We start from the raw sequence: 26,648 nt of genomic DNA on the forward strand, positions 1-26,648 counted from the left end.
CTCTGCTGTCTGCTGTCATCTCCCGGTGTTTGTGTTAAATCTTGTCATAAGGATGGAAACTCATTTGGACATGGTTACATGGCCTGAGGCTGACAGGTCAGATGTAGGCTTATGAAAGGGGCTGGTTTCCCAGAGGAAGATTAAGCCAAGTCCTGGACTAACAATCAGTTTTCTGAGCTAGGCTTAATTTATCTGTGAAATGGACCCCAATAACTGTTTCTTTTGATAAGACTTTTTGGCCTCTCCATTTTCAACTTCTTCAATAGCCACATATGTGGTTATACATACACACTCAATGAAGGCCAGACTCCATTACTGTTTTTTTACTCCGCTTTTACCCTCCTACCAACCAGGCCTGGAAAAACCTCAGACCAAACCATCAGTGAATGTTCTCATCTCTGTTTTTCTGTCCTACGCACCTATGAGTTCATTCAAGTTACAAGTCTGGAGAGTGTGTTCTTTCTAGGGGCAAATATCACAGAATTGGTGAGAAAACAGGGTATAAGCAAAAACCGTATGCAGTAAATATTAAATAGGTGTTTTATTGGCATTAATTAACTGGTGCCACTATTGCCTAACCAAACATATTTGGGCACTCGTACAGTATACATATATCAATGAAATAGACTGATGTAAAATACATACAGAAAACATGATCAGAATATCTAAAATGAATTGTATTGGGCTGTTCTCCACTAGAACCGGGCTAGTAAATGGATGGACTGGAGTTAAAGGCCCGTTTGTTTTTTCTCCCTCTGTATACACACTTTGTCTATAGAATTGCTAGACTGATGTGACCTCACCACCACCACAACCTCTGACCCCTCCCTTGTGCGTATAGGTGGCGTCGTGGACCAAGTATTGGGTAGCTCTGAGTGGAACTCAACTCTACTACTACCCAGCCAAGTCTCTGAAGGCCACTGAGAGAAAACACGTGAGTTCCACGTACATCCCTCCCATCCTCCATTTTCCCAACCTATTTTCGTCCTCTTTCACTCTCTTGGCCTCCGTCCTCCTCGCCACTGTCTTCTCCCTATCGTTTCAGCGGGACAATGCCAGGCAGCAAATGAAGGCGAGGGAGAGCGAGATTGGGAGGGAATGTGTTTGGACAGCATCTGTTTTTACAGGGAACCATACTCTCAGCACGTTTGAAACTACACAGGAGCTCAGAGAGAGAGAGAGGGAGCAGGAGAGTGAGACGTGCAAACGGGGGGGGGGGGGGGGGGGGGGGGTGAATGGATGTTGTCATGGGCCTGGTAGCTAGCGCAGCGGGAGAGAAAAATGGAGGGATTTGAAACGAGTGGAGCGGCAGCTGCTAGCACTCATTGGATAATGAGAGCGATGACCTCATCTTAGTCCTCCGTGTCACTCCCAGGGTAATGGGAACCTTGTGGTAACACAGGGAGAGAGCGCCATCCTCCCGACGAAGACTAAGCGGTCTGCAGACATTGTCAAAAGTCTCGCAAGTCCTTTTTCCCCCCTCTCTCTGTCTTCAGTTACAGCCAGAATATTTTTAGGACTATACAAGTGTTGCCTGACGACTCAGACTGAAATCTTTCACTGCGCCATTGTTTGCTACAAATTTCAGTCTGAGACGCCTACCATTGTTTAGTTGACTTGAAAATGAAGGATGTTTAACAAAAACAAAGTCATCAGAGATTGGTTCATCACCAACCAATCGTAGTAGCAAATCTAAAGGGACTCATTTTCAGGGCTGATTTAGAAAATACTTGACCGCTTTATTCACATCCTGGAACCAGTCCGATCTGTTTTTGCGATCATGAAATGGTCTTGAAGGTACTGCTGCTGACACTCATTGTGAAGAAGTTCCCAACATCCATTTGGCTTACGCAAATAGTTTGGATACCCATGAAAATGAATGAGGAGAAAGAGGAGAAATGAAAATCAGTGGTAATATGTAGATGTTCTCCCTTTTCTCTCTTCCCAGTTCAAGTCATCCAGTAGTAAGTGTGTGTGTGTTTTGGGATTGATGGCCATCATGCCAGAAGACCCTGAACACCGTGACGTCTTTCTGCTCACAGACTCTGAACACGGTGAGACTGCCAATCAATGAATCAACTGATCACGCACACAGCCGGCAGTGTTCAGCCAATCGCACACAGCCGGCAGTGTTCAGCCAAACGCACTTCAACTTTTCAGGCGATTTGCATGTCCCTAGTTTTAAACCTAGAAATATATTATATACTGTCATGTAAGTCACATGAGCTTTTCATTTGCGTCATGCACACATACAGGCCTCTGGCCAGCGCTGGGTGGGCCTGAATCGCTGTTCTCTGCTACAATGCCAACCCTGTGAGTGTCTGTGTGTTTCCTAGGTAACTCCTATAAGTTCCAGGCAGGGAGCATGTCGAACGCAGAGCTGTGGTTCAAACACCTCAGCGCAGCCTGCCAGAGCAACAGACAACAGGTAATATGTGCACAAGCCAGCCCTCAGTTCAGGTTTGTTCTTAAGGCTTGATTGCCTTAGAAAGTTTTACCACATACAGTACCAGTCAAACATTTAGACACAACTACTCAGTCAAGGGTGTTACTGTATTTTTACTATTTTCATCATCCATTCACCCACTCAGCTTCTCATAAAAACACTGCGTTTGGAACCAAAAATATCAGGACTACTGTCCATTTCTTGTGTTTCTTGGCCCACCCAAGTCTCTTCAGAATCAGAGTTTTATTGCCAAGTAAGTTTCCCAAAAACAAATAATTTGTTCTGACCATTGGTGCAACAATTAATACAAAAGGAATAAGGGAAATAAAGAAGAACAGTGGACTGAGCATAAAAATAGTATTAATTAATTACATAAATAGTAACTAAATAGTATATTTAAGGTGCAAGATTTTGTCCAGTTGAGGGTTGTGTATGTATGTGGGCAGGGGCTATAGATTTGTCCAGTTGAGGGTTCTGTGTTTATGTGGGGAGGGGTTATAGATTTGTCCAGTTGAGGGTTGTGTGTGTATGTGGGGAGGGGTTATAGATTTGTCCAGTTGAGGGTTCTGTGTTTATGTGGGGAGTGGGCTATGGTCAGTTTGATTCTGGAGGCCTTTTAATGAGGCCTACTGCTGTTGGAAAGAAACTGTTCTTATGGTGAGAGGTTTTGGTCCTGATAGAGCTCAACTTTCTGCCAGAAGGGAGAGCTCTGAATAGTACATTTTCGGGGTCAGCCCCAATCATTGCTGCTCACCTCCGGGTCCTGGAGGTGTGTAGGTAATGTAGAGATAGCAGGTTGCAGCCAATCACCTTTTCTGCAGAGCGGATAATGCGCTGCAGCCTGCCCTTGTGTTTGGTGGAGGAGGTCAGGATGAACTCTATGATGGCAGTGTAGAAGTGTCATTGGAAGGTTGACCTTTTGCAGAAAGTACATCCTTTGCTGTGCTTTCTTTGTAAGAGAGGTGATGTTCAGCTACCACCTGAGCTGAACATCCTGGCCGATGGTCTCTGGCGATGATTTTGCCCAGAAAGCAAAAGGACTCCACAGAGTTGACTGGGGAGAACTTGGGGTGATTGGGGGGGGGGGGGGGGGGCAACTGGGCTTCTCCTGAAGTCCATTATCTCCAATGTCTTTGGGGCGTTGAGCTCCAAGTTGTTCTGTCTGCACCAGGACACAAGATGGTCAATCTCCCACCTGTAGGCGGACTCGTCTCCATCGGAAATAAGTCTGATAATGTTGGTGTCATCCGCAAACTTCAGGAGCTTAAAAGAGTGGTGTCTGGAGGTGCAGCTGTTGGTGTACAGGGAGAAGAGTAGGGGGACAGGATGCAGCCTTGAGGGGAGCTGATGGTCAGGGGGTCAGACAGGTGCTTCCCCAGCCTCACATGCTGCCTCCTGTTGGACAGGAAGGCTGTGATCCACCTGTGGACTCAGGCACTCCCAGTTGGGAAATCTTATCTGGGAGAAAAGCGGGAATTATGTTGTTGAATGTGGAACTGAAGTCCACAAACAGGATTCTGGCGTAGGTTCCAGGAATCCAGATGCTGGAGGATGAAGTGAAGAGTGTTGTTGGCCTCGTTGTCCACAGACCTGTTGGCTCTAGTCAAACTGCAGTGGGTCTAGTAGAGGATCAGAGATGGTCTTGAGGTGGGACAGCACAAGGCACTCAAATTACTACATCTTATTGATGTCCTTCTGTAGTGGTTTCTTTGCAGCAATTAGACCATAAAGGTCTCTTAACGGCAGACCGGAGGGTGTGTTCCAACTATAGGGGGATCACACTTCTCAGCCTCCCCGGGAAAGTCTATGCCAGGGTTCTGGAGAGGAGAATACGGCCGATAGTAGAACCTCGGATTCAGGAGGAACAGTGTGGTTTTCGTCCAGGCCGTGGAACACTGGACCAGCTCTATACCCTCTACAGGGTGATGGAGGGTTCATGGGAGTTTGCCCAACCAATCCACATGTGTTTTGTGGATTTGGAGAAGGCATTCGACTGTGTCCCTCGCGGCATCCTGTGGAGGGTGCTTCGGGAATATGGGGTCCTGGGTCCCTTGCTAAGGGCTGTCAGGTCCCTGTACGACCGAAGCAGGAGCTTGGTCCGCATTGCCGGCAGTAAGTCAGACTTGTTCCCTGTGCATGTTGGACTCCGGCAGGGCTGCCCTTTGTCACCGGTTCTGTTCGTAATTTTTATGGACAGAATTTCTAGGCGCAGCCAGGGGCCAGAGGGTTTCAGGTTTGGGGACCACACGATTTCGTCTCTGCTCTTTGCGGATGATGTTGTCGTGTTGGCCCCTTCAAACCAGGACCTTCAGCATGCACTTGGACGGTTTGCAGCCGAGTGTGAAGCGGTGGGGATGAAAATCAGTACCTCCAAATCCGAGGCCATGGTCCTTAGTCGGAAAAGGGTGGCTTGCCCACTTCAGGTTGGTGGAGAGTGCCTGCCTCAAGTGGAGGAGTTTAAGTATCTAGGGGTCTTGTTCACGAGTGAGGGAAGGAAGGAACGGGAGATTGACAGACGGATCGGTGCAGCTTCTGCAGTAATGCGGTTGATGTATCGGTCTGTCGTGGTGAAGAAAGAGCTGAGCTGCAAGGCGAAGCTCTCGATTTACCGGTCAATCTACGTTCCTACTCTCACCTATGGTCATGAGCTTTGGGTCATGACCGAAAGGACAAGATCCCGGATACAGGCGGCCGAAATGAGCTTTCTCCGCAGGGTGGCTGGGCGATCCCTTAGAGATAGGGTGAGAAGCTCGGTCACCCGGGTGGAGCTCAGAGTAGAGCCGCTGCTCCTCCACATCGAGAGGGGTCAGCTGAGGTGGCTTGGGCATCTGTTTCGGATGCCTCCGGAACGCCTTCCTGGGAAGGTGTTCCGGTCCCGTCCCACCGGGAGGAGACCCCGGGGAAGACCTAGGACACGCTGGAGGGACTATGTCTCCCGGCTGGCCTGGGGAACGCCTCGGTGTCCCCCCGGAAGAGCTGGAGGAAGTGTCTGGGGAGAGGGAAGTCTGGGCATCCCTGCTTAGACTGCTGCCCCCGCGACCCGGCCCCGGATAAGCGGAAGAAGATGATGATGATGATGATGAGGTCTCTTAACAGTTGATGTTGAGATGTCTGTTACTTGAACTGTGTGAAGCATTTATTAGGGGCTACTTTGAAGAATCTACAATATGAAATGAATTTGCTTAATACTTTTGGTTGCTACATGATTCCATATGTGTTATTTCATAGTTTTCAGGTCTTCACTATTATTCTACAATGAGTTATAGTAAAACTAATGAAATACCCTTGAATTCATAGGTGTGTCCAAACGTTTGACGGGTAATGTACATTGCCATTGCCTGTACATTGTTAAATCAATGATGATGATAATCATAGTAATAATTATAATAATAAGATTCACAGTTTACCAAAACATACAGTACCATATTTCATGTAATATAGTGTGAAAACAGGTTGTAATGTAATTTTCCTGGTAATACTGTTGTTGTAGTTGGTAAAATCCTTAAACGCGTTCTCCGTCTCTCTCCTAGGTCCCAGACAATCTGATGTCCTTTGAATAAGTGTTGCTGGAGATGATGGAGAGGTGAAAGAGGAGAAATAGAAAAGGAGGGCTAGTGATACAACAGCAGGAGCTTTCACTGCCATGACCCCTGACCTATTACCCCTGACCCTAGCCCCACCTGCCACCACTGCCTTAAACCTAAGGAGCTGTGTGTGCTTGTGTGAATGTGTGTGTAGACGTCGTGGTTAATTTAGCTGAATATATCAGTGAATGAGGACCTACACCACTAGTTATCTCTCTTTGTTGTTTTTCCCATCAGCCCTGTGGAGCTATGGGATGTGACCTCTCCTCTCTCCTGGTTGGATAGACATGTTCTTAAGGATGGACGGATGTGGCTTCTCTCATCCCTGTTTTCATCTGCTTTCTTCTTGACATCCCTTGCTCTGGTGGGAGACAAACTCTGTCCTTTTCTAGGGCTGGACTCAAGCTCTCTGTCTCACACACACACACACATACACTCACTCAAAAGTGGACTAACCCAATGGAACTGCATTTCAAAGACCCTTTTCTTTATCACTCTTTGGCACGCACATGATGTCTTCACACAGTTCACTTGGGATAACCAAATAATGAAACACTTTTCCCACACTCACACAAACACACGTGCACACCAACGTCCGCACATTCACACTGACGAGGGATGATGGGGTCAATGTGACTGGCCTGCTTGATTGCAGCACTGTAAACATTAAGGGCTCTCAAATCTCAATCTATTCCAGCAAAAAAAACACACACACACACACACACAATCTAGATGTCTACTAGTGTTTTATGGTTTACTCTGATTCTCTTTCTCTGCTGCGCATCTATCCGCGTGGAGCTATAGGTACCATTACCGGTACGAAGAAAGCAAAACAAACTCTTAAGCAATCGATATTTGCACACTTATGGGCCCAGTATCTCTTAGGAACAGGCTTTATGCTTACTTGTTCCTGGACAGTTTTCTGACTTCACGTAAGGCTCTGGATTCACCAGACATTCATACTAAAGAATTGAAAAGCTTTTTAAAGAGGGAACGTCTGAATAGTGTTGAGTCCACACAAACGTATGGGTTTTATCTCAACACTTTTTGGGTTGTGGCTTTAACGTTTGGGATATTCAGGTCCTGAACTCACATAGACTCATGAGCGCAGACACAGACACATTGACATAAGATACATAACTCTCAGAAGCCCTTCAGAATCCATTTCAATGATTTCTTTAGTTATTTAGTCTCCTTTGTGGTGTTGTGTTTGGGCTGTATCGGCAGTATTACCCCTATAGTTGAATTGCACATGTCTGGTTTTTAATATTGTTATATTTCTGTTACATTTTATTTTAACATTTTATTGATGACAATTTTGTACTTTTTATTCACTTGTTTGTTTTGATGTAATTATTTTTCTTCTGATTTCTCACCTATGAGTTGATCACAAAGAGGTACGGTGAAGATCTATAACACTTGGTCTGGGTTGAGCCTCTAGACTGTTCCCCGGGTCCAGGAATAGGAAACCTGGTTTCTGGAGAGTCACAGGATTTTGCTTTAACAGTTCGGTCAATTACTGGGATTATGAATTGCCTAATTAGTCAGCCAATTAAATTGAACTCCTGGTCTTATAGGTCAGATAAATAAAATCAACACTGTACCCTGGAGCTCCCCGGGAACAGGGTTACCAAGCCTTGAACTGGTCCATCATCCTGGCATTGTCATTATCGTGGATCGGTGTAGGCAAGTTGTTTCATGGATCCACCTCACAGAGATAAAGTACTCCTACATTTCATTCCCATTATAGCCCTCCATCTTCCCCTCCAGTTGGCTAAAATGTCCACCATATTGCTTGCACCGATCCCGTAGTTTCTGGTTTGTGACGCCAGATGGATTGGCCAGCAGTTGGAGTAGACCCGGGCCAGAGTGTTCGTGGTTTGGGACATTGGATCAGGTCTCAACCTTCAGTGTGTATGAGCGGGGTGCACCAATGTACCAAATGCACGTTTCTAGTCCGATTTGGGAGCAAGAGTTACAGTAAAAAGAAATAAGCTGAATCCATGGAATGGAGTATGGATGGTGTGTGGTTAGGTATTTAAATAGTACTTTCAGAAAGGATGCTTTACAATTGTTTTTATCCTTCATTCTCTCCTGTCTTTTGTCTCAACTCAACTGTTACTTTAGGTCCCGACTGGTAACAATGGTTTACATTCTCCATCACTTTGTCGCTATGTCTTTTAGTTAGCATGTCTATTGTCCAGCATTGTATTTCTCACACCTGCAAATTACTTTGTGTCATCTCCAAGAGACTCCAACTCCCATGAAGCCAGCGGAGCAACAGTTGTCTGTTAGTGGCTAAGCTAATGGGAATAGGTAGAACATACAGAGGTTCCCCTGATATAGGTTCTGATGTATTCAATTCATAATGGTTAACAGTGGGCTTGGTGTAATTTGATATTATTTGTTATGAGCAGCGTCTACAGATTCCACTTGAATGACACATTTCAGATGTTTCAACTCTCTGCTCTCAGACGTTATCCCAGAGTGACCCCACAGATGCACGAGGATAGCTACAGCGCTGCAGCTTCATTACCCGCTAGCCTTCAGCAGGGCTTTAATGTTAAACAGACTAGTGGATGAGAAATCCAAGTAGAGGCGGTGAAAGAAATGGAACTGGTGGGTGGGTGTTTTACTGATTCAAAGGGATGAATGCTGATCATGCAGTGTGTGTGTGTAAAAAAAAAAAAAAAAGGTTTTTTACCTGCTATTTAGCTTTAGATTGGCAGAACCTCTAGGTTGCCATTCCCTCACTGTTGAACAGTGGGCAGCATTATACTGCATATTTTGTGCAGAGTTTGTTTGAACAGTGAAGTCTAGTTGAAACAAAGGGCTTTATTGAACTCTGACAAAACAGAAGCTGGACAGAGAGGCAATGGGAGTAAGAGGACCAGGGTCTCTTCCAAGCGACGTAGCGGCCTATACCAGTGTCAATGTTACGTAGCTGTAGGAGGGGAAGTAGGTGCATCATTGAGTTTTCACACATCCACAGTTGGCTTTTTGTTTCTGAGAAATATCTGAATGTCAAAAAGGTTTGTTTGTGAGGTTTCCACATTGTAACCAGTTTCCACGGTTGCTGTGTCTACATGTACAATTGCACAACCAGTTTGTGAATGTGCTGAGTGAAGTTGCTTTTCTCGATTTTGTGCCGCAGTCTTTTTTGGGACAGATCCTTCAGTTCAGCTGAGGTGACTGGGTGGTTTTAATGAGATACGGGTGTCATGTGGTCATTGTATGTGTGCTGTAGAGATGGAGACGTTGCCTTTAGACACATTTCCGGGGTCAGTTTCTTAACCTTCAATCCTAACTGTAAACAATAGGGAAGAAAATATGATACTGACCGTAGACCAGGGCCTAGAGGCAACATCTACCTACTCTACTCAATATGACTCCTGGAGAGTGACGTTTATGATGTGTTGAAGACGTCACCTACCCCTGTCCACGTCCCCTGTGGGATGTGTGCACGTGCCAGCCCTCAACCTCTGTGTAGCCTGACCCTGGTGTGAGACCCCCCCCCCCCCATGTCAAATGGCCAGGGTTTGCACTATGACCTCTGAACTGAGTGATGTGACCCGGGTCTCAGCCAGACAACCAATAAACACTCTACCCTTTTTATATTCTGCCCTCCTGGTTCACTTTCATTTTTGTGACTGTGTTTGAGTGTATGTGGTTAGGAAAACCTTTGTGTGCATTCATGTGTGCGTAGGCTTTTGTTTTTTCAATGAATTCATTTTTCCACTCATCCCACCCCACACACAAAAATAAAACATCAAATTATTTAAATGTACATTATCAAGATGCAGCTTCTCCCTGAAGAGCCTTTATGTAATAATTAAAACAAAAGAGAGGAGGCCATTTTAGACAATGGACATGCAGCTGTGGATTCCAGTGTTGACCTACAAAAGGGCAAATGTGTGAACTGTGCAGCGGTGCTGGGCTGCTTGGTTCTGTTTGGTGCTCCGCTGAAGCAGTTTTTGACCATCACACAAACACACCCCCATCACACAAACACACGCAGTAAGAGGGGAATGTGATGAAAAGCTTTTTGCCATGTACTGGCATTGATTAGACCATCATTGTCTTGGCTATATTCTGTGTGGTTGGACAAAGCAACTGTGTCGTTACACCAGCTGAGGTTTGTTGCAGGGATACCAGGAGCAAGCCCTCCAAGAGACTTCATATGCTGTTAACCCATCACGCTCAGTATTCACACACTCATATTTATGATATGAGGATTTTTAATACTCCATTTATTATATTAACAAAGTTTGAAACAGCTGGTGCCTCCCTGTGAAAATGTGATTGCCCTAATTTGTGTGTTATCACTGCTAGCCAACGTTGGAAAAATGTTGTCCCACTCAAGGCAGAACTCTGCACCATTTGTCGTTCTTGCATTAACTGCCTGTTTTAGGTCCTGCTGCCACAACATTCTGACATGACATTTGACTGGATACTGACTAATCCAGGGCCGTTCCAAAACTTAAAGGCCTGGTTTTGTGGACGTATTAAGCTTAATCTAAACCAAAAAATTGAAGAATTAAATTCCATTGAGCTTGATTATTTTTTTTCTGTAGTTTTAATCGATGCCTCCGAATCTGGGACAAAATGTAATGCTGTTCTGCCATTCTGACAGACGTTCTAGTGTTTTGATTTACTGTCTTGTTGCATATCTCAGGTACACTTCAGATTAAGGTCACAGGTGAATTGCGTTAATCTTTACCTGATATAGAGCAAAATATGATTTCTTCAATGATAGCAAGTTATCCAGTTGTGCAAAGCATCCCTAAAACATCACAGAACCAGCTGTATGCTTGACCATTTATATAATTAGAATACTATAGTGTTTACAACCAGATCTGTCCAGGTACCTTGACAGGTTCTTTCAAGTTGACTTTGTAAACAACGTGGGTGCTGTTGTGTCTGGTGAAAACGCTTCATTCCTCAACATTGAATTGAAAATGCTTCCAGCAAGATGACAGACTGATCAACAACTACAGGTAGTTTTGTTGCAGTCATTTGCACAACCAGAGCGACTTAATTGTATGAATAGGTAAATAAAATAATGTAAGAGGTTGAATTTCCATCGTGCAGACACTGCACACATTTACAGAGGCACTACAAACAACCGTGCACACATTTCAGATATGACCGCTCCATGGTTTTCCAAACATGTAGCAGTTTGGAAAATGTAAGAACTGTTGCTGTGTCCATTGAAAGTAGTCTATGGTAATGTAGTAATAGGCTAGCCAGTATGATAATGCTTTATTATAGGCAACAGCGCAACCTTGTGTCTAAACTGAAATTTGACAGATTAAATCCCATAATTTTGGATGCATTTTGTCGCGGTTGCTTTAAAGCATCGGCGTGCTTGAAGTGTTTCGGAAGTGTAAACGTCAAGGTAGGAGGAGTCGTAGGAAAGGACGGAGGAAAGGAAAGCCGGAGGATGGAGAGATGAGCCCTTTTTGACAGTATCGATGAATACAGAATTTCACATAGTCCCACGAATAAATACATGTGGTTGCATTCTTGTCTTTTGACATCCAACAGCGATTATCCTTAAGGTAAGCCAGTGCAATAGACTCGCTGATAGCGAGCTACCTGTAGCTAAAACCACATATTTACAATCAACGTTAGTCTCTTAACATGTAGCTAGCTAGAATGATTGATGTTAGCTTGCTTCCTAGGTAGCTAACTAGCGCTTATTAAAAATAGACGTAAGCTTTGATCTATGGAACATGTCAAAGTAGTTCTTCGGGTATTACAGTTACTAGGTCGTCAACGTTGTCTCGCTACGTCGCGTAGGTAATTACAACGTTGCAGTTGGAAATACTACGTAGCAGTTCGCCAGTTCCTGTAATTGCAGTAGCAGCGAGCTTGCTGGCTAAGTTGCGTTGTTAGCTGGTTAACCTGCTGTATATCGGTAGTTAGCTTGTATTTGCGTTAACGTTACGTCGACGTTACTGCATTGCAGGGCGAAAGCAAAACAGGCTGTACGCTAGCGTAAGCGACTGTCAATGCGAATATGGTCGAAAATAATGAGCTTGCCTGCCTGATGATAACTAGGTAGCTACTTTATCTATTTGTGGGCCATTTTGATGTCCACATTGTTAGCTAGCACTCCATCAAATTAGCTTAGCAAGCGCTGTTCCTCCTTGAGTGGGATGTGTAGTTTTGCTACTACTGAGTTCAATGAAAGACCGATTGTGTGGAAGGGAGTCTACTGGTATTCCTGCCTGCGTGGCCACTGCTATACAGGGTTGGATGTGCTAACAATATTTAACTTAGCCAATTAACAGTTGCTTTGTTCGAAATAACTAACAGTTTTTAGTAGCCAACTACATCTTGTACAGTTCGTGTTCCCGAATCGAAGCTTTCAAATGACAGGTAACCGTCCTTATACAGTAAATTGCGTAAAACACGTACTGTTTTATGGTGAGTTTATTCTGTCAAGCAATACTGTAAACCTGTTTTAGAAAAGTTTTCTAATGACGCTGTGACATTCATAGTAGCACATAGACATGGCATCTACAATTAGGTCGGGCCGTCTGTCCCATGTTGTGGAGAGTTTAGCTCTCTACTGTAGTTATTTCTGGAGATAGCATTGATTGTTTTTAATTGGGTCCAGCAGTCTGGGTCCTGTATGCTGTTTGGTTGAAAGATGTGATGCATTATCAATAAGTCCGGAGGGATTGTAGTGTATGGCCAATATACCATCAGGTATGAGGGGACTTCAGGCCCCTCATACCTGAGGGAATGCAAGTGCTCGGCCATGCTTTGTCATGTTATATTCGCAATTTATCCCAAACCGCCATGATGCTTTCAGGTGTTATTCACCATCAAAACCTAAACATATTTTTTAGGAAGTCAGGGAGTGATGTGTGAAATGTAAGCGGTATGGGTTCTTGGGAATAGAGAGCAAACAGCAGTTTAGGGAGGGGTTGCCTTCTGTCAGGAAGTGTACCTAGTAGTCAGTGAGGTTTCTCTGTGTATGCTAGGTGCACCTCTCTAAGCTTCAATGACGCTGGCCTGGATTACAATTTACAGTTTGGATTTGAGCCCAGTATAATTATGTCTTTGTTGTTCTACCTATAGGTGTCAGCCAGGGGCATCTAGACACCTCTTGTTTTTGTCTCTTATGTAAAGTAAAATCCTTGTTAAAAGATTGTACTTTTTCATTACTAATGTCTTCTCTCTCTCCTGGTACAGTTGGATCCTGGTCTTGCTGTCTGCGTGGCGGTGAAAAGGAGATCCGCACCTCCTGCCCTTAAGAAGAGCACTCCTGGCCGGGGGGAGGCCACCGGTGGAGGAGGCAGGTGCCATGCTCCAGGGGTGAAGCGAGGGAGAGGGGGACACACAGAGATCCAGGCGGGGGTGGCGTGTGAGGCTATTGAGATGAAGCTGAAGCAGCGTGTGGTGGTTCTGGTCGCCGTGGTGCTCCTGTTGGGACTGGCCAAACTCTTTCTCCTGGATGGAGGAGAGGGCTCCGCCGCCAGCCGGCGAGACCTCCGGGCCTTCCGTAAGGTACATCTCTGTGTGTGTCTGTGTTTGATCCAGGTCTGTGTACATGTCGGGAAACAAAGTTCCAACAAATATAGTACAACCTGACATCTGACCCCACAAGGGAGAATGTGACATCCAGCTCAGGAGTTGATGCAGGGGTAAATCAACTCTGGCCCTCCAAGCCCGTTCCACTGCATTTATCATTGTAACCCTCTAATCAGGGACTTAATTAGACCTTAAACACCAGGTGGGTCTAGTTAATAATGAGGTAGAACGGAAAACCAGCAGGCTCCAGTCCTCCTAGGATAAGAGTTGATTATCCCTGGTTTAGAGAATGAATTGGGTGTAGTGTTAGAATCTGGGTTACTTTTAGATTTAGGGATTGCAAGTTAGGTGTTAGGGAGGGGGTAAATGTAGGGGTTACAGGTTAGATGTTAGGGAGGGGTTAAATGTAGGGGTTACAGGTTAGATGTTAGGGAGGGGTTAAATGTAGGGGTTAGATGTTAGGGAGGGGTTAAATGTAGGGGTTAGATGTTAGGGAGGGGTTAAATGTAGGGGTTACAGGTTAGATGTTAGGGAGGGGTTAAATGTAGGGGTTACAGGTTAGATGTTAGGGAGGGGTTAAGTGTAGGGGTTACAGGTTAGATGTTAGTGAGGGGTTAAGTGTAGGGGTTAGATGTTAAGGAGGGGTTAAGTGTAGGGGTTACAAGTTAGATGTTAGGGAGGGGTTAAGTGTAGGGGTTAGATGTTAAGGAGGGGTTAAGTGTAGGGGTTACAGGTTAGATGTTAGGGAGGGGTTAAGTGTAGGGGTTAGATGTTAAGGAGGGGTTAAGTGTAGGGGTTACAGGTTAGGTGTTAGGGAGGGGTTAATGATGTTAGGGTTAGGAGATTGCGAACATGGATTCCTGGACAGGGAAAACAAATGTGTGTGAGTGTGTGTGTGTGTGTGTGTGTGTGTCTACTTGGTCGCACCGTATTCATGTTGACGGCTGTGTTTTCCTAGATGGAGGCAGGTCTGTCTCTCTCCCGCGGTGCTCGGCTGACACACACGCTCCAGTCTCCCTGGGAGGTGGCCAGCCAGTGGGTGGGCCCCAGGGAGGTGTACCCTGAGGAGACTCCAGAGCTGGCTGCCGTCCTCACTGCGTTGGGAACGGCCCGGGTGGAGCGTGCAGATGTGGGCTATAAGGGCACCCAGCTCAAAGCTCTGCTGGTGCTGGACGGAGGCCAGAAGGTGGTCTTCAAACCCAAGAGGTGAGCAAGGAATAACTCTCCAGAAGGGGTGCGTAGTGTGGGATACCCCTGGTTTCCATTGGGTAATCCCATAACAAAAAATATGAGGGGTTTTATCATTGAGGATTCACTTTTACTTATAAAAATCCTTACTTGCCAACAGTATCTTTATGCAAAAAAAAATGCTAATTTCAGTATGGCAATTCAAGTCAGATTTCAGTGTCTTCACATATTTGCCAATAGATGGCGCAGTGTATTTAATTGTAGCTAAGCCAACGTAGGTTACAGACAATGATGCTGCAGAGGTGATTGCATTTTCAAAAGTAGTGTGTGTTTGGAACTGACACAGTTTGATTCAGATGGATTATGGTAAGAAAACCATTGTTCAAAATCATTCATTTACAGCATTGCTATAGGTTGAATAATTATCTGAAAATAAAGTAGGCATGCAGGGAACTGTAGTTGTCTGGTATCTTGCCTGTTGTCATAAAACAGCCGCTAAATACATGGATGTTATTGTCTGGTAATGGGTCGTCTCTCGGGACCGTTCAATGCTGGTTGTTGGTTGCACCGTCACAACTGTCCTGGTGCCTGAATAAACATGGCGGTGCGGTTCTGTCTAAAAACAGACCTATGTAGGACTATGACACAGAGTCCTTTGGGTGTCTTTTTCTGAGTGGCGGAAAGCAAGATCTGAAGTGTCTGTCATTTTAAATGCAGTCCTGGTTGTTTGATTGGATTATGCACAGTGCTTCTACTCTGGCAGTTGTAAGAAGCTGAGTGAGTCTCTCCCTCCCTCCAGGTATAGCAGAGACTACGTGGTAGAAGGAGAGCCATATGCAGGTTATGACAGGCACAACGCCGAGGTGGCAGCTTTTCATCTGGACAGGTACTTAGGTCCACCTACTGCTTTAAACAGTCACAATCCACCTGAACATCCCGCATTTATAGACTACGTGAGTGGCGTTACAGATGTGTGTGTACTGAAAATGTAGTTTGTTTCAGCTCATGACACATGGGACCAACACTATTTTTATGTGTTAACATGTAAAGTTCTATATCTGGTCAGTGTATATATACGTTTTTGTTTGGTATTGGGCATCTGTATGATGTGGTGTTGTGGAGTGACAGGCCTCTATCTGCTTTAGGATCCTGGGTTTCAGGAGAGCGCCCCTAGTGGTCGGGAGGTTCATCAACCTGAGGACTGAATTTAAACCTGTCGCTACAGACCAGCTACTCAGTACCTTCCTAATGCAAGGTGAGTCATGCTTACACACACACTGTACAGGTCTTTCTGTTCTGCCACACCCATAATGTTTACCTACAGACCTAGAAATGTGCATAGATAATGTGTCAGGGGTCATCTAGTAATGAACTGAATTTGATAAGATAATGTGTCAGGGGTCATCTAGTAATGGACTGTGTAGCTATCCTGTCGAAAAAGGTCAGCCTTGACTGATGGTCTTTTATTCAACTTCTTTGCAGTGACCATCATAGACCAACGTAAGAGCTAAACAGAAAATGAACAGGCAGAAAACAAGAGAATTCATTAGCTTAATATGTCACTGTTAGCACTGGAAAGTAATCAAGATCCATGAAATAAACTCATATTTACTTTAGACACAAATAATGGCAGTAAACATACCTTGTAGCCATTCTCGACTACAGCTGAACTCCTATCGTACTCTCCCCGTTCATTTTGACACTTTTTTTTCTCTTTCTGTCTAGGTGCTGTTACTATTTATGCAGCATTTTTTTGTTCACTTCCGTTTCTTACGTGCCTAGTGACCTTTCAAACTAAACTTCCATTTGCACAGGAAACATTAAATAAAAACAATGCATTACAGAGGAACTTAAACCCTTATTCTTTGCCACATACGCTCCCACCGAATTAAGTGTTTTCATACAAATTAATTTAAAACACTTATAATTTCCACATATGAAATTACCCTTTATACAACATTATTTACTGTACACTTCCTCGCTGTTTTTATATTCCTTCAGGACTAATGAGGCCTCTAATAGTAGAACTAACTTGTGAACTGGACGTTCTACCAGAGACATTTTGCTTATGCGTTCACCTCTTTTGTTCAGATTTCTATCTCCTAGAGATATCACAGCTTTCCTTACATGTCCATCTTTGTCTGGCACAGTCTGAGACTCTTCCAAGTCTCCATACAGACCTTGCTTGTGTCTCATGTGTGTCCATCACTATGTCACCTACTAGAATGTTTCTCTTAGGTGTGTGCCATCATCGTCTGAGCATGATGTTATGGAGATGTTCCTTCCTCCAACGACTCCAAAACTTTTCAGCTAGATACTGCACAACGACGCCATCTTTTTTTGTCCGTGTAAGTCTTCTCTGACAAAGTTTCCTGGTGGAGGTAGTGCAGCGGTTTTGTCGCTCCCCCACTCCACCCACATGACATTTATGAGGTGCGTCAATAGCCATTGGAACGGATTTCATTGATGGTGAAGCCCTTGCCCAGGTGCTTAACCCTTTCATGGTGGTGTGCGATTATCAGTTTTGTGACATGATGGCCACTGGGGATGACTGTGGGGTGCTTGAACGAGCTTGGCAGGGCTGAGCAATGTAATCTTCCTCCCGCCTTGACCACATCATCTTTGTCCAAAAAGACGTCGAGATGATAGATCTTGTTGTTACTTGGTAACAGATTTCCTTTGTTTAGTATCTTTATTTCTTCCTGATATACTTGTCTTTGCAGGTCTTTGATCACGAGCGCTGCATTTTGTCGTTTGCTTGCAGTGCGTTTGATCTGCCTTTCTGAGGTCGTTGTCTGAGACATGCTACTGCACTGGCAACATGACCAGGAAGAGAGCTTTGCCAGTCGGTCTGTGAGACATGTTTGTTCAATAGTCTTTGTTTGTAATGTCAGAACAAAGCCATTACAGAGGGGTTGTGCGCTCCCATATCTTCTCCGCCCTGTTTGCGATTAAGGTGTGAAAGCGTCTCGCTTCGTTACTTATGTATCCTAGAACAACTTTAGAGTCAGTCCAAAATAACTTTTCCAAATCTCTGTAAGCTAGCTCTTTTCTGAGCATTTTACTCACTGTGACCGAGACTGTTGCTGCTGTTAGTTTTAGCCTTGGAATAGTGGTAACAAGATTTCCCCATAACGAAACAAGTGAACATCTCCATCCTTGTTTTTCAGTCTCAGATATGAGCACTGTCCGTAGCCAGTGTTGCTTGCATCAGAGAAATGATGCAGTTCCCTTTTCACCACAACTCCAAAGTTAGCAGTCATATAACACCTGGCTATCTGCATTTTCTCTAGATTGAAGAGATCCTCTCTCCAGCAGTTCCACCATGATTAAAGATGTTCAGGCAGTGGTTAGTCCCAGCTGGTTCCTTGACGACACATTTCTTGCACGATTTCTTGCAAGAGAAGATAGGGGGCGACAAATCCTAAGGGTCATATATAGATACAACTGTTGATTATATTCCACGCCGTGTGGATGGTTGGTTTTTCAATGTGATGTTGAATGTGAAGCAATCCCTTTCCATGTTCCAATGAACACCTAACGCTCTCTCTATTTGTGTCTCACTAAAAGCAAAGTTCTTTGTTTTGGTGTCTGCTGCATGTTCTGATGCTGGTATACTGTTTAGTACAGCACTGTTGTTTGAGGCAAACTTGTGGAGTCGCAGACCACCTTTTGCACATAGTTTGCGTGCCTCTTGTGCTAGTTGTATGCCCTTTTCCACTGTCTCTGCACCTGTCCCTCCATCATCCACATAAAAGTCTCTGGCAATGAACTGGGCACCTAGTGGATATGCAAGACATCTCTTTGGCCAAGTATCTCACTTTGAAGTTTGCACACCCTGGGGATGACACTGTGCCAAAGAGGTGTACTGTCATCCTGTATTCTTGCGGCTGTGTGCTGAAGTCTCCATTTTTACACCGTAAGAAGCGGGTGTGGTTGCGGTCACTCTCTTGGACTTTTTCTCTTTTTCTATGTCACACATCAAAGCTACTTGATACTGCCTAAAGTGCACAAGGACACCTATTAGATTGTTTATCATGTCTGGTCCAGACAAGATGCTCATTAAGGCTGGTTCCTCTATGCTTGGCTGAGCAGTCAAAAACCACACACACAACCTTTCTGGCTTGTTTGGGTGATAGATGCTGTGGTGCGGTATGTACCATTTCTCACTGGGAAATCCCTGATTCCTGAGCTTCTTCTGCATCACCTTTTCGAATTATGTCATTCATGTACTTGATGTAATCTTCCTCGTATCTCTCATTTTTAGAAAATCTCCTCTTGAGGTGGCTTAGTCTGACCTTTGCAAGCTGTCTGTTTGCAGGGCATGGTGTTGAACTGCCAAGAATGCTCCACCCTAAATCAGTTTGAACAGCGTAAGGTTCCTCATCTTTGCCTAGTATCACCTTTTTAGGTGCTAATGCTCTTGAGCAGTTGTAACCTATAAGGAGACCTACTTCACAGCTGAGGAGTGGTGGGTCCTCATCCACGATTGGTAAGAAGTGACTCCAGCGTCTGGCTGTTTCACAGGTTGGTATGTTCTCACGGTTTGCCGTTATGTAGTCCTTTGTGTATGCAGGAGGGATGTGGATGAGCATTGCCGAGCTGTTAACAACTGCCTTTTCTCCCGTCATGGTGTTTAGCTTTAATTTCACCGGACAAGCGTTCGCTTGCAGTTCATCACTCACCTGCTCATCAATAAAGGCAGTGTCACTTTGAGTGTCAAATAAGATGTAGACAGGTTTTTTATTTGTGTGAATTTGCAGCAGATGACAGACATATGGAACAATCACTGAGGTTGCAGCGGTTTGTCCTTCCCTGGCAACATTCAGTGACATGGCGGATGTTGTCTCTGATGTGTTATTTTGTGCTGGATGATCCATGCTCTGTCTTTCTCCTTTCACATATTTAACACGTAATTGTCATCGTGGAGGCAGGTTGGATGCCTCCTCGTACAGGTATCACAGGCGAGGCGGCGTCTGCAATCTTTCACACTGTGACCTTGTTTCAAACAGCCATAACACAGTTTATTGTCCTTAACATGTGTTTTTCTATCTGCTAATTACCTTTTCATAAGGTTTGGGCACTTGTGGAGTGGATCTATGTCTTGGCATAGTGTGCGTGGAGGTCCCATGTTTGCTCAGTGTGATGTTTGCTTATCTCAGTGCACAGCTGTGTTTGTGCTGAAGACACTTGCCTTGTTCTTCTTGATGCCTCGCGGATTCCTTTTGTCGCTGTGTGGCTCCAAAAAGTGAAGTGCATGAATGGAGGTGACTGGATTACAAGCAACTTCGGCTTCTAACATCAGGAAGGAAGCAAAATCACAAACTGGTCTTTACCTTCCATCTGGGCCTTTGTAACATGGCGGTTCCATCTGGGCCTTTGTAACATGGCGGTTCCATCAGGGCCTTTGTAACATGGCAGTTCCATCAGGGCCTTTGTAACATGGCGGTTCCATCAGGGCCTTTGTAACATGGCAGTTCCATCGGGGCCTTTGTAACATGGCGGTTCCATCGGGGCCTTTGTAACATGGCGGTTCCATCGGGGCCTTTGTAACATGGCGGTTCCATCGGGGCCTTTGTAACATGGCAGTTCCATCGGGGCCTTTGTAACATGGCGGTTCCATCGGGGCCTTTGTAACATGGCGGTTCCATCGGGGCCTTTGTAACATGGCGGTTCCATCGGGGCCTTTGTAACATGGCGGTTCCATCGGGGCCTTTGTAACATGGCGGTTCCATCGGGGCCTTTGTAACATGGCGGTTCCATCGGGGCCTTTGTAACATGGCGGTTCCATCGGGGCCTTTGTAACATTGCGGTTCCATCGGGCTGCTGCCCAGTCAGGTAGTTTCTGCAACAGTCTTAGATTTTGTTCACAGTTGTTCAGTATCTCCATGCCCTTTACATGTGGTATACCTAGCAGGCAGGCATTTACGAAATCTGCAAAGTTTCTTAGTCCTTCAGCATCCCTAGACTGTATTGTTGGCCAGCTTGATAGCTTCTCTCTAAATGCTCTTTGGATAACGAAAGCCTGTCCATATCGCTGATTGAGTTTTTTCCAGCCATCATTGTAAGCGTCTTTCATCATTTCTAAAAAGGGTGCCTTCTAAGCATTTACGGGCTGGACCACTAATATACTACTTCAGATAAAACAGTTTATCAGCAGCAGAAATGCCTTTTTGATCTATCAGTGATATGAAAGTGGCCTTCCATTCAATAAAGTAGATTGGCTCACCACTGAACATTGTTGGCTCTGGAATAGGAAGTCGGCTTATTGTGATACGGTCCTGCTTGTGCTAGCTGCGCCACATCGGGGGCTGCAGACAACATGGCTATGTTAGATCGATGTGTTGCATGGTGCTGAGATACGGAATGTGGGCACATGCAAGTCGCCCATCTGTGTATTTTCTCTGTTGTAGGCTTCAAATCTGACACGAGCTGCCTCCAATTCCCTTTCACCCTGTAGACGCTCAAGCTCAGATCTTTAGATTCCCAGTTCTTTTTTGTGCTGCTCTTCTAGAGCTTTCTCCTTTCCATTTGCTTTCTTTCATCCTGCACAATCTTGTACTCAGCCTCCTCTGCAGCCAACTCTGCCGCGGCATCAGCTTGTTTTGATGCACTGTATGAGGATAGGCAATGATGTGTGTTATTTGACTGTGCAGCAGTTGAACCATGAATGGAGAGTGCATAGTCCCGGTCCAACAGCTCACGTAGACAACATCTTTCACGCTCTTCTTCAAAATCTCCAACACCAGTCAGTCTTTCGTATATGATTTTCATAATGACTTCAGTTACTGCTTCACATGCATCAGTGTTTCGCCTTACATCAGCTGTAGGTGTAACTTGACCTCTTATTTCAGTGTAGACTTTCATAATGTCACCTTTTCCTTTCTCCAAAATGTTTGCGGGGGATGACAGTTGAGCTTCAGTTATGTCTGACTTTAGCCTTTCCCTTGCCTCACAAACTTGAAATTTTCCACAGTTCATATAAACTGTGAGCCAGCCAAGAAGAGCTTCAGCCACGAAGAGCAAATGTCTCTTACTGACTGACTGAGTATACCTTGTTAAACAGCGTAGTGGTTAGAGAAGCGGATCTGCGAGCTATAGGTCCCGAGTTCTTATCTCCTCGCAGACGAAGCCAAGAATTGTTCCTTATAGACGAAAACTTTGCTGGCTAAAACCTCCAGTATCTACATTATCGTAAGCCTGAAATAAAACAGTTTAAGGTTATATTGCAACGGTTTCTGGTGGATTTTCGAAGTACGCATCCATGCATGCGTTTTGGGACAGGATAGACAAACACCTTTGCTGCCTACAACATACAGTAGTTACATCATGGTAAGCCTTAATTTAAACTGTATATGGTTATATTGTGACTGTTTCCGGCATGGAAAAGTTCATCTTCACTCTCGCTAGCAATATTCAATTCTTATGATTGTTCCTTGGAAGTTAGTAGATACTAGTAAGCCTATTACTGGCTAATAAGCTGTTAAAACGGCCAGTTGCAAAAGCCACAGTTCATAGACGCTATGGTGGAATAATTTCACTTGATAAAGTTAGTTATCCTCACCTTTATTGATAGTTATTGTATAAATGTAATTCACGAATCAAAGACAAAGGTACGTTGTTTTGCCAGCAAAGAAAAAAATACGGATTTGTTTTGGCTATACTGACACACGGCTATATGCAGCTCTGTGGTGTAGCAGTTAACGACACAACCTTTCACGTGGGCGACCCGGGTTAGAACCTCGAGAGGGCAACATTTTCTGTTGCGGGCCGGCTGATCTAGGGTTGCCTGGTTTCTTGATAATTTTTTACTTCTTCCCTTTGATAAGCAAGCATTTCTTTTGTTGGTGTTTTGATGCGTTTAGAGCGGCGAGGTACTTCAGTAGTGCTTTGGACTTTACACTGTAGATCAGCATTACAGTGTTGATTGATTCCTCTATATCCTGACTTGTATTTTCAGCGTTTTGAAGAAGGAATTTATAATCCTGAATTTCCCTTTGCAGATTAACTGTCTGTTGGTTAATGTCTTTAGGGCTCACCTGTGTGTCCTCCATTTTGATTTTCCGACCAGCTTCCACCACCCATTGTCCGCCGTCCTTCAGCCCACGTTGTGCGGCATGGTAGGGGGTGGTCAAAGCTCTTACTGTAGCTATGCTGTTGAAAAAGGTCAGCCTTGACTGATGGTCTGTCTTTTATTCAACTTCTTTGCAGTGACCATCATAGACCAACGTAAGAGCTAAACAGAAAATGAACAGGCAGAAAACAAGAGAATTCATTAGCTTAATATGTCACTGTTAGCACTGGAAAGTAAGATCCATGAAATAAACTCATATTTACTTAAGACACAAATAATGGCAGTAAACATACCTTGTAGCCATTCTCGACTAGAGCTGAACTCCTATCGTACTCTCCCCGTTCATTTTGACACTTGTTTCTCTCTTTCTGTCTAGGTGCTGTTACTATTGCAGCATTTCTTTTTTGTTCACTTCCGTTTCTTACGTGCCTGGTTACCTTTCAAACTAAACTAAACTGTTTATATTTCTCATTAATGCAATTATCTAATCAACCAATCACATGGCAGTTGCTTCAATGCATTTAGGGGTGTGGTCCTGGTCAAGACAATCTCCTGAACTCCAAACTGAATGTCAGAATGGGAAAGAAAGGTCATTTAAGCAATTTTGAGTGTGTCATGGTTGTTGGTGCCAGACGGGCCGGTCTGAGTATTTCACAATCTGCTCAGTTACTGGGATTTTCACACACAACCATTTCTAGGGTTTACAAAGAATGGTGTGAAAAGGGAAAAACATCCAGTATGCGGCAGTCCTGTGGGCGACAATGCCTTGTTGATGCTAGAGGTCAGAGGAGAATGGGCAGAGTGATTCAAGCTGATAGAAGAGCAGCTTTGACTGAAATAACCACTCGTTACAACCGAGGTATGCAGCAAAGCATTTGTGAAGCCACAACACGCACAACCTTGAGGCGGATGGGCTACAACAGCAGAAGACCCCACCGGGTACCACTCATCTCCACTACAAACAGGAAAAAGAGGCTACAATTTGCACGAGCTCACCAAAATTGGACAGTTGAAGACTGGAAGAATGTTACCTGGTCTGATGAGTCTCGATTTCTGTTGAGACATTCAGATGGTAGAGTCAGAATTTGGCTTAAACAGAATGAGAACATGGATCCATCATGCCTTGTTACCACTGTGCAGGCTGGCCACCATGTACCCATCCTCTGATGGCTACTTCCAGCAGGATAATTCACCATGTCACAAAGCTCGAATCATTTCAAATTGGTTTTTTGAACATGACGATGAGTTCACTGTACTGAAATGGCCCCCACAGTCACCAGATCTCAACCCAATAGAGCATCTTTGGGATGTGGTGGAACGGGAGCTTCGTGCCCTGGATGTGCACTCCACAAATCTCCATCAACTGCAAGATGCTATCCTATCAATATGGGCCAACATTTCTAAAGAATGCTTTCAGCACCTTGTTGAATCAATGCCACGTAGAATTAAGGCCGTTCTGAAGGCGAAAGGGGGTCAAACACAGTATTAGTATGGTGTTCCTGATAATCCTTTAGGTGAGTGTATAAGATAATGTGTCAGGGGTCACCTAGTAGTGGACTGCATTTGTTAACAGAAATGTCTTCCTGGCGCCCCCTGTTCCGTTCTTCTTTCTCCAGGTAATAACAGCTGTTTTTATGGGAAGTGTTACTACTGCAGGGAGAGCGAGCCGGCATGTGCTGAGGGAGATATGATGGAGGGTTCCATAACTCTTTGGCTGCCAGATGTTTGGCCTCTCCAGAAACACAGACACCCCTGGGGTCGCACGTACAGGGAGGGCAAACTGGCCAGGTAGGTAGGTGGGTCTCTGTGTTTGTGCAACTGCATATGGTAACTTTAACTGGGTGCTTTCGTGTTTTACTATGTTAATGCATGGAACATCGTGTGAAGTTAGGACATTTGACTGATCCTTACTTTGAAGGAGCTTAATCTGACTGGGGTTGAATTCAAATTAGGCTCAGAATTAAGTTGTGAGGGATAATTTTTTTTATGGTTCTAAATTGCCAGTCCTCTCTTTGAAAATTGCGTTTGGGTTTGTAGGTGGGAGTATGATGAAAGCTACTGTGAGGCAGTAAAGAAGATGCCTCCGTACGACGCCGGGCCCAGGCTGCTGGACGTCATCGACACTGCCATCTTCGATTACCTCATCGGCAATGCGGACCGTCATCACTACGAGAGTTTCCAAGACGATGGAGGAGCCAGCATGCTCATCCTGCTGGATAATGCCAAGAGGTGAACAACGGCCACAGTGTTGTCAGTCAACACAGTTACGCCTTCAGTGGTGCATTTCCACCATGGATGTTGGTCTAATATTTGTTTGACATGGAAGACAAGTCTGGTTTTGGAGAGGGACAGTCTGTCATGAAGTGTGTTTGAGGGTCTAACTTACTATGCCTTTCTATGGGTTTTGTTTTCAGTTTTGGGAATCCAGCTCTGGATGAGAGAAGCATTCTGGCTCCTCTTTATCAGTGCTGCATGTGAGTATACGCGCGTGCACACACAATCCAACAAGGATCTCCGTAGGATCCCGTTCTATTTGAATGTTCTTCAATGTCCTTCCTCTGGCAGGGTGCGTGTGTCTACGTGGAACAGGTTAAACCTACTGAGGGCTGGGGCCCTGAGTTCGGCCATGCGACAGGCCCTGACCTTTGACCCCATCAACCCCGTCCTGGCAGAGCCCCATCTGGCCGCCCTGGACAGGCGGCTATCGGGAGTCATAGAAACCATCCGCCAGTGTGTGGAGTCGCAGGGCCCTGACAACACCCTGATAGAGGACCGTATTAACCTGCCTCACCCATAGAGAGTGAGGAGGAGGGAGGGGGACCAAGGGATGAGCCATGGCAGGAGGAGCTGGGTGATAAACCCTCGTCTCACAGCCCCTGAGTGGAACAGGAAATGGACCTGGCAACAAGAAGTGACTTGAAATAACTGGATGTTGAGTCCTCTGTGTTGAACCACCCCCCCCCCCCCCCAACACTAGCACTTGCAGGATACATAACTTATTTTGCATCTCTCCTCGCTACACCCGCCAACATGTGCACCTCGTGCCAAAATCTCAGTTTGGTGTAAACATGGGAACTAAGGCCATGGGACTCAAAACCCCAACTGAAATCCACTGGACAATGGTGAGAGACTAAATGACCAGGAGTTTCTGGTCAAATCTGTGATTGTCACTGACTGATGTGTCTGCATCCAATATGGTACAATGTTCCCTAAATAAAACATCCAGCCAAAGGATGACCAATGTGAAGAGCCATTTCAGATTATGATTAAGTCTGGCTGTGTTGTATTCTTGTTTCGGCCCTGTTTTCTCAGACCTAGTTCTTATTCCTGTACTGACAGCACTTAGAGATTTTTCATACATGCATTAAAGAGATCATGGAATTGTGGACCACAGTGAATATTGAAGGGCAATGTCATTTTAGACCATTAAAAAAAGCTGGATCAATCAGTGGAAATTCTATGTGGATTTTTGTCCAATCTGTCATGAGTATTTTTTTCTAACAGGCATACAGTGGGATTAGTGAGAAATTCAATTTGGATATACTTGGAGACATTTCACAAAATAATGTTTGAAGTTGTCTTTGTTGGTCAGGTTAGTGGTGAGTTATTTTATGGTTATTTCATAAATGACATGAACATTTATCAGGGTTGAAACTTGATTCTTATCTCACCAGTGTGAAATAAGCTTGTAAGAACAATAGCCTGAATGTAGGCTGCATTTGGTGGCTGGCTGTTGGGAACGTCTCGATTTATCATTGATGGTTCTGTAATGTTTGTTTTTGTCAAATTGGATTGGTCTCTTCTCGGCATG

General features: G+C 44.8%; 2 protein-coding genes across 6 annotated transcripts in view; both read left to right on the forward strand.

Annotated features, from left to right (window-relative positions):
* ralgps2 (Ral GEF with PH domain and SH3 binding motif 2) overlaps nt 1-13,310 on the forward strand; it is a 96,491-nt gene extending 83,181 nt beyond the window's left edge. For 3 of the 5 annotated variants that reach the window (XM_010872025.5, XM_020048954.3, XM_020048952.3), the window contains 4 exons: nt 842-934; nt 1,949-2,054; nt 2,337-2,428; nt 5,977-9,645. In XM_010872025.5, the coding sequence (XP_010870327.1) occupies nt 842-934; nt 1,949-2,054; nt 2,337-2,428; nt 5,977-6,006 (321 nt within the window). In that variant the 3' untranslated portion in view covers nt 6,007-9,645. Of the gene's footprint in view, nt 1-841; nt 935-1,948; nt 2,055-2,336; nt 2,429-5,976; nt 9,646-13,236 lie in introns of those variants that run through there. The other 2 variants (XM_034293658.1, XM_020048953.3) reach the window with 2 other exon arrangements.
* Nucleotides 13,311-13,397: 87 nt separating this feature from the next.
* fam20b (FAM20B glycosaminoglycan xylosylkinase) lies at nt 13,398-26,295 on the forward strand. Its single transcript, XM_034293659.1, has 8 exons — nt 13,398-13,551; nt 14,534-14,781; nt 15,563-15,649; nt 15,909-16,018; nt 24,454-24,625; nt 24,875-25,066; nt 25,252-25,311; nt 25,403-26,295. The coding sequence occupies exons 1-8, from the start codon at nt 13,423-13,425 to the stop codon at nt 25,632-25,634; spliced, it is 1,230 nt and encodes a 409-aa protein (XP_034149550.1). The 5' UTR covers nt 13,398-13,422; the 3' UTR covers nt 25,635-26,295.
* Nucleotides 26,296-26,648: the final 353 nt, after the last annotated feature.

This window comes from Esox lucius, chromosome 8 (assembly GCF_011004845.1).
Source record: "Esox lucius isolate fEsoLuc1 chromosome 8, fEsoLuc1.pri, whole genome shotgun sequence".
NCBI lineage: Eukaryota > Metazoa > Chordata > Actinopteri > Esociformes > Esocidae > Esox > Esox lucius.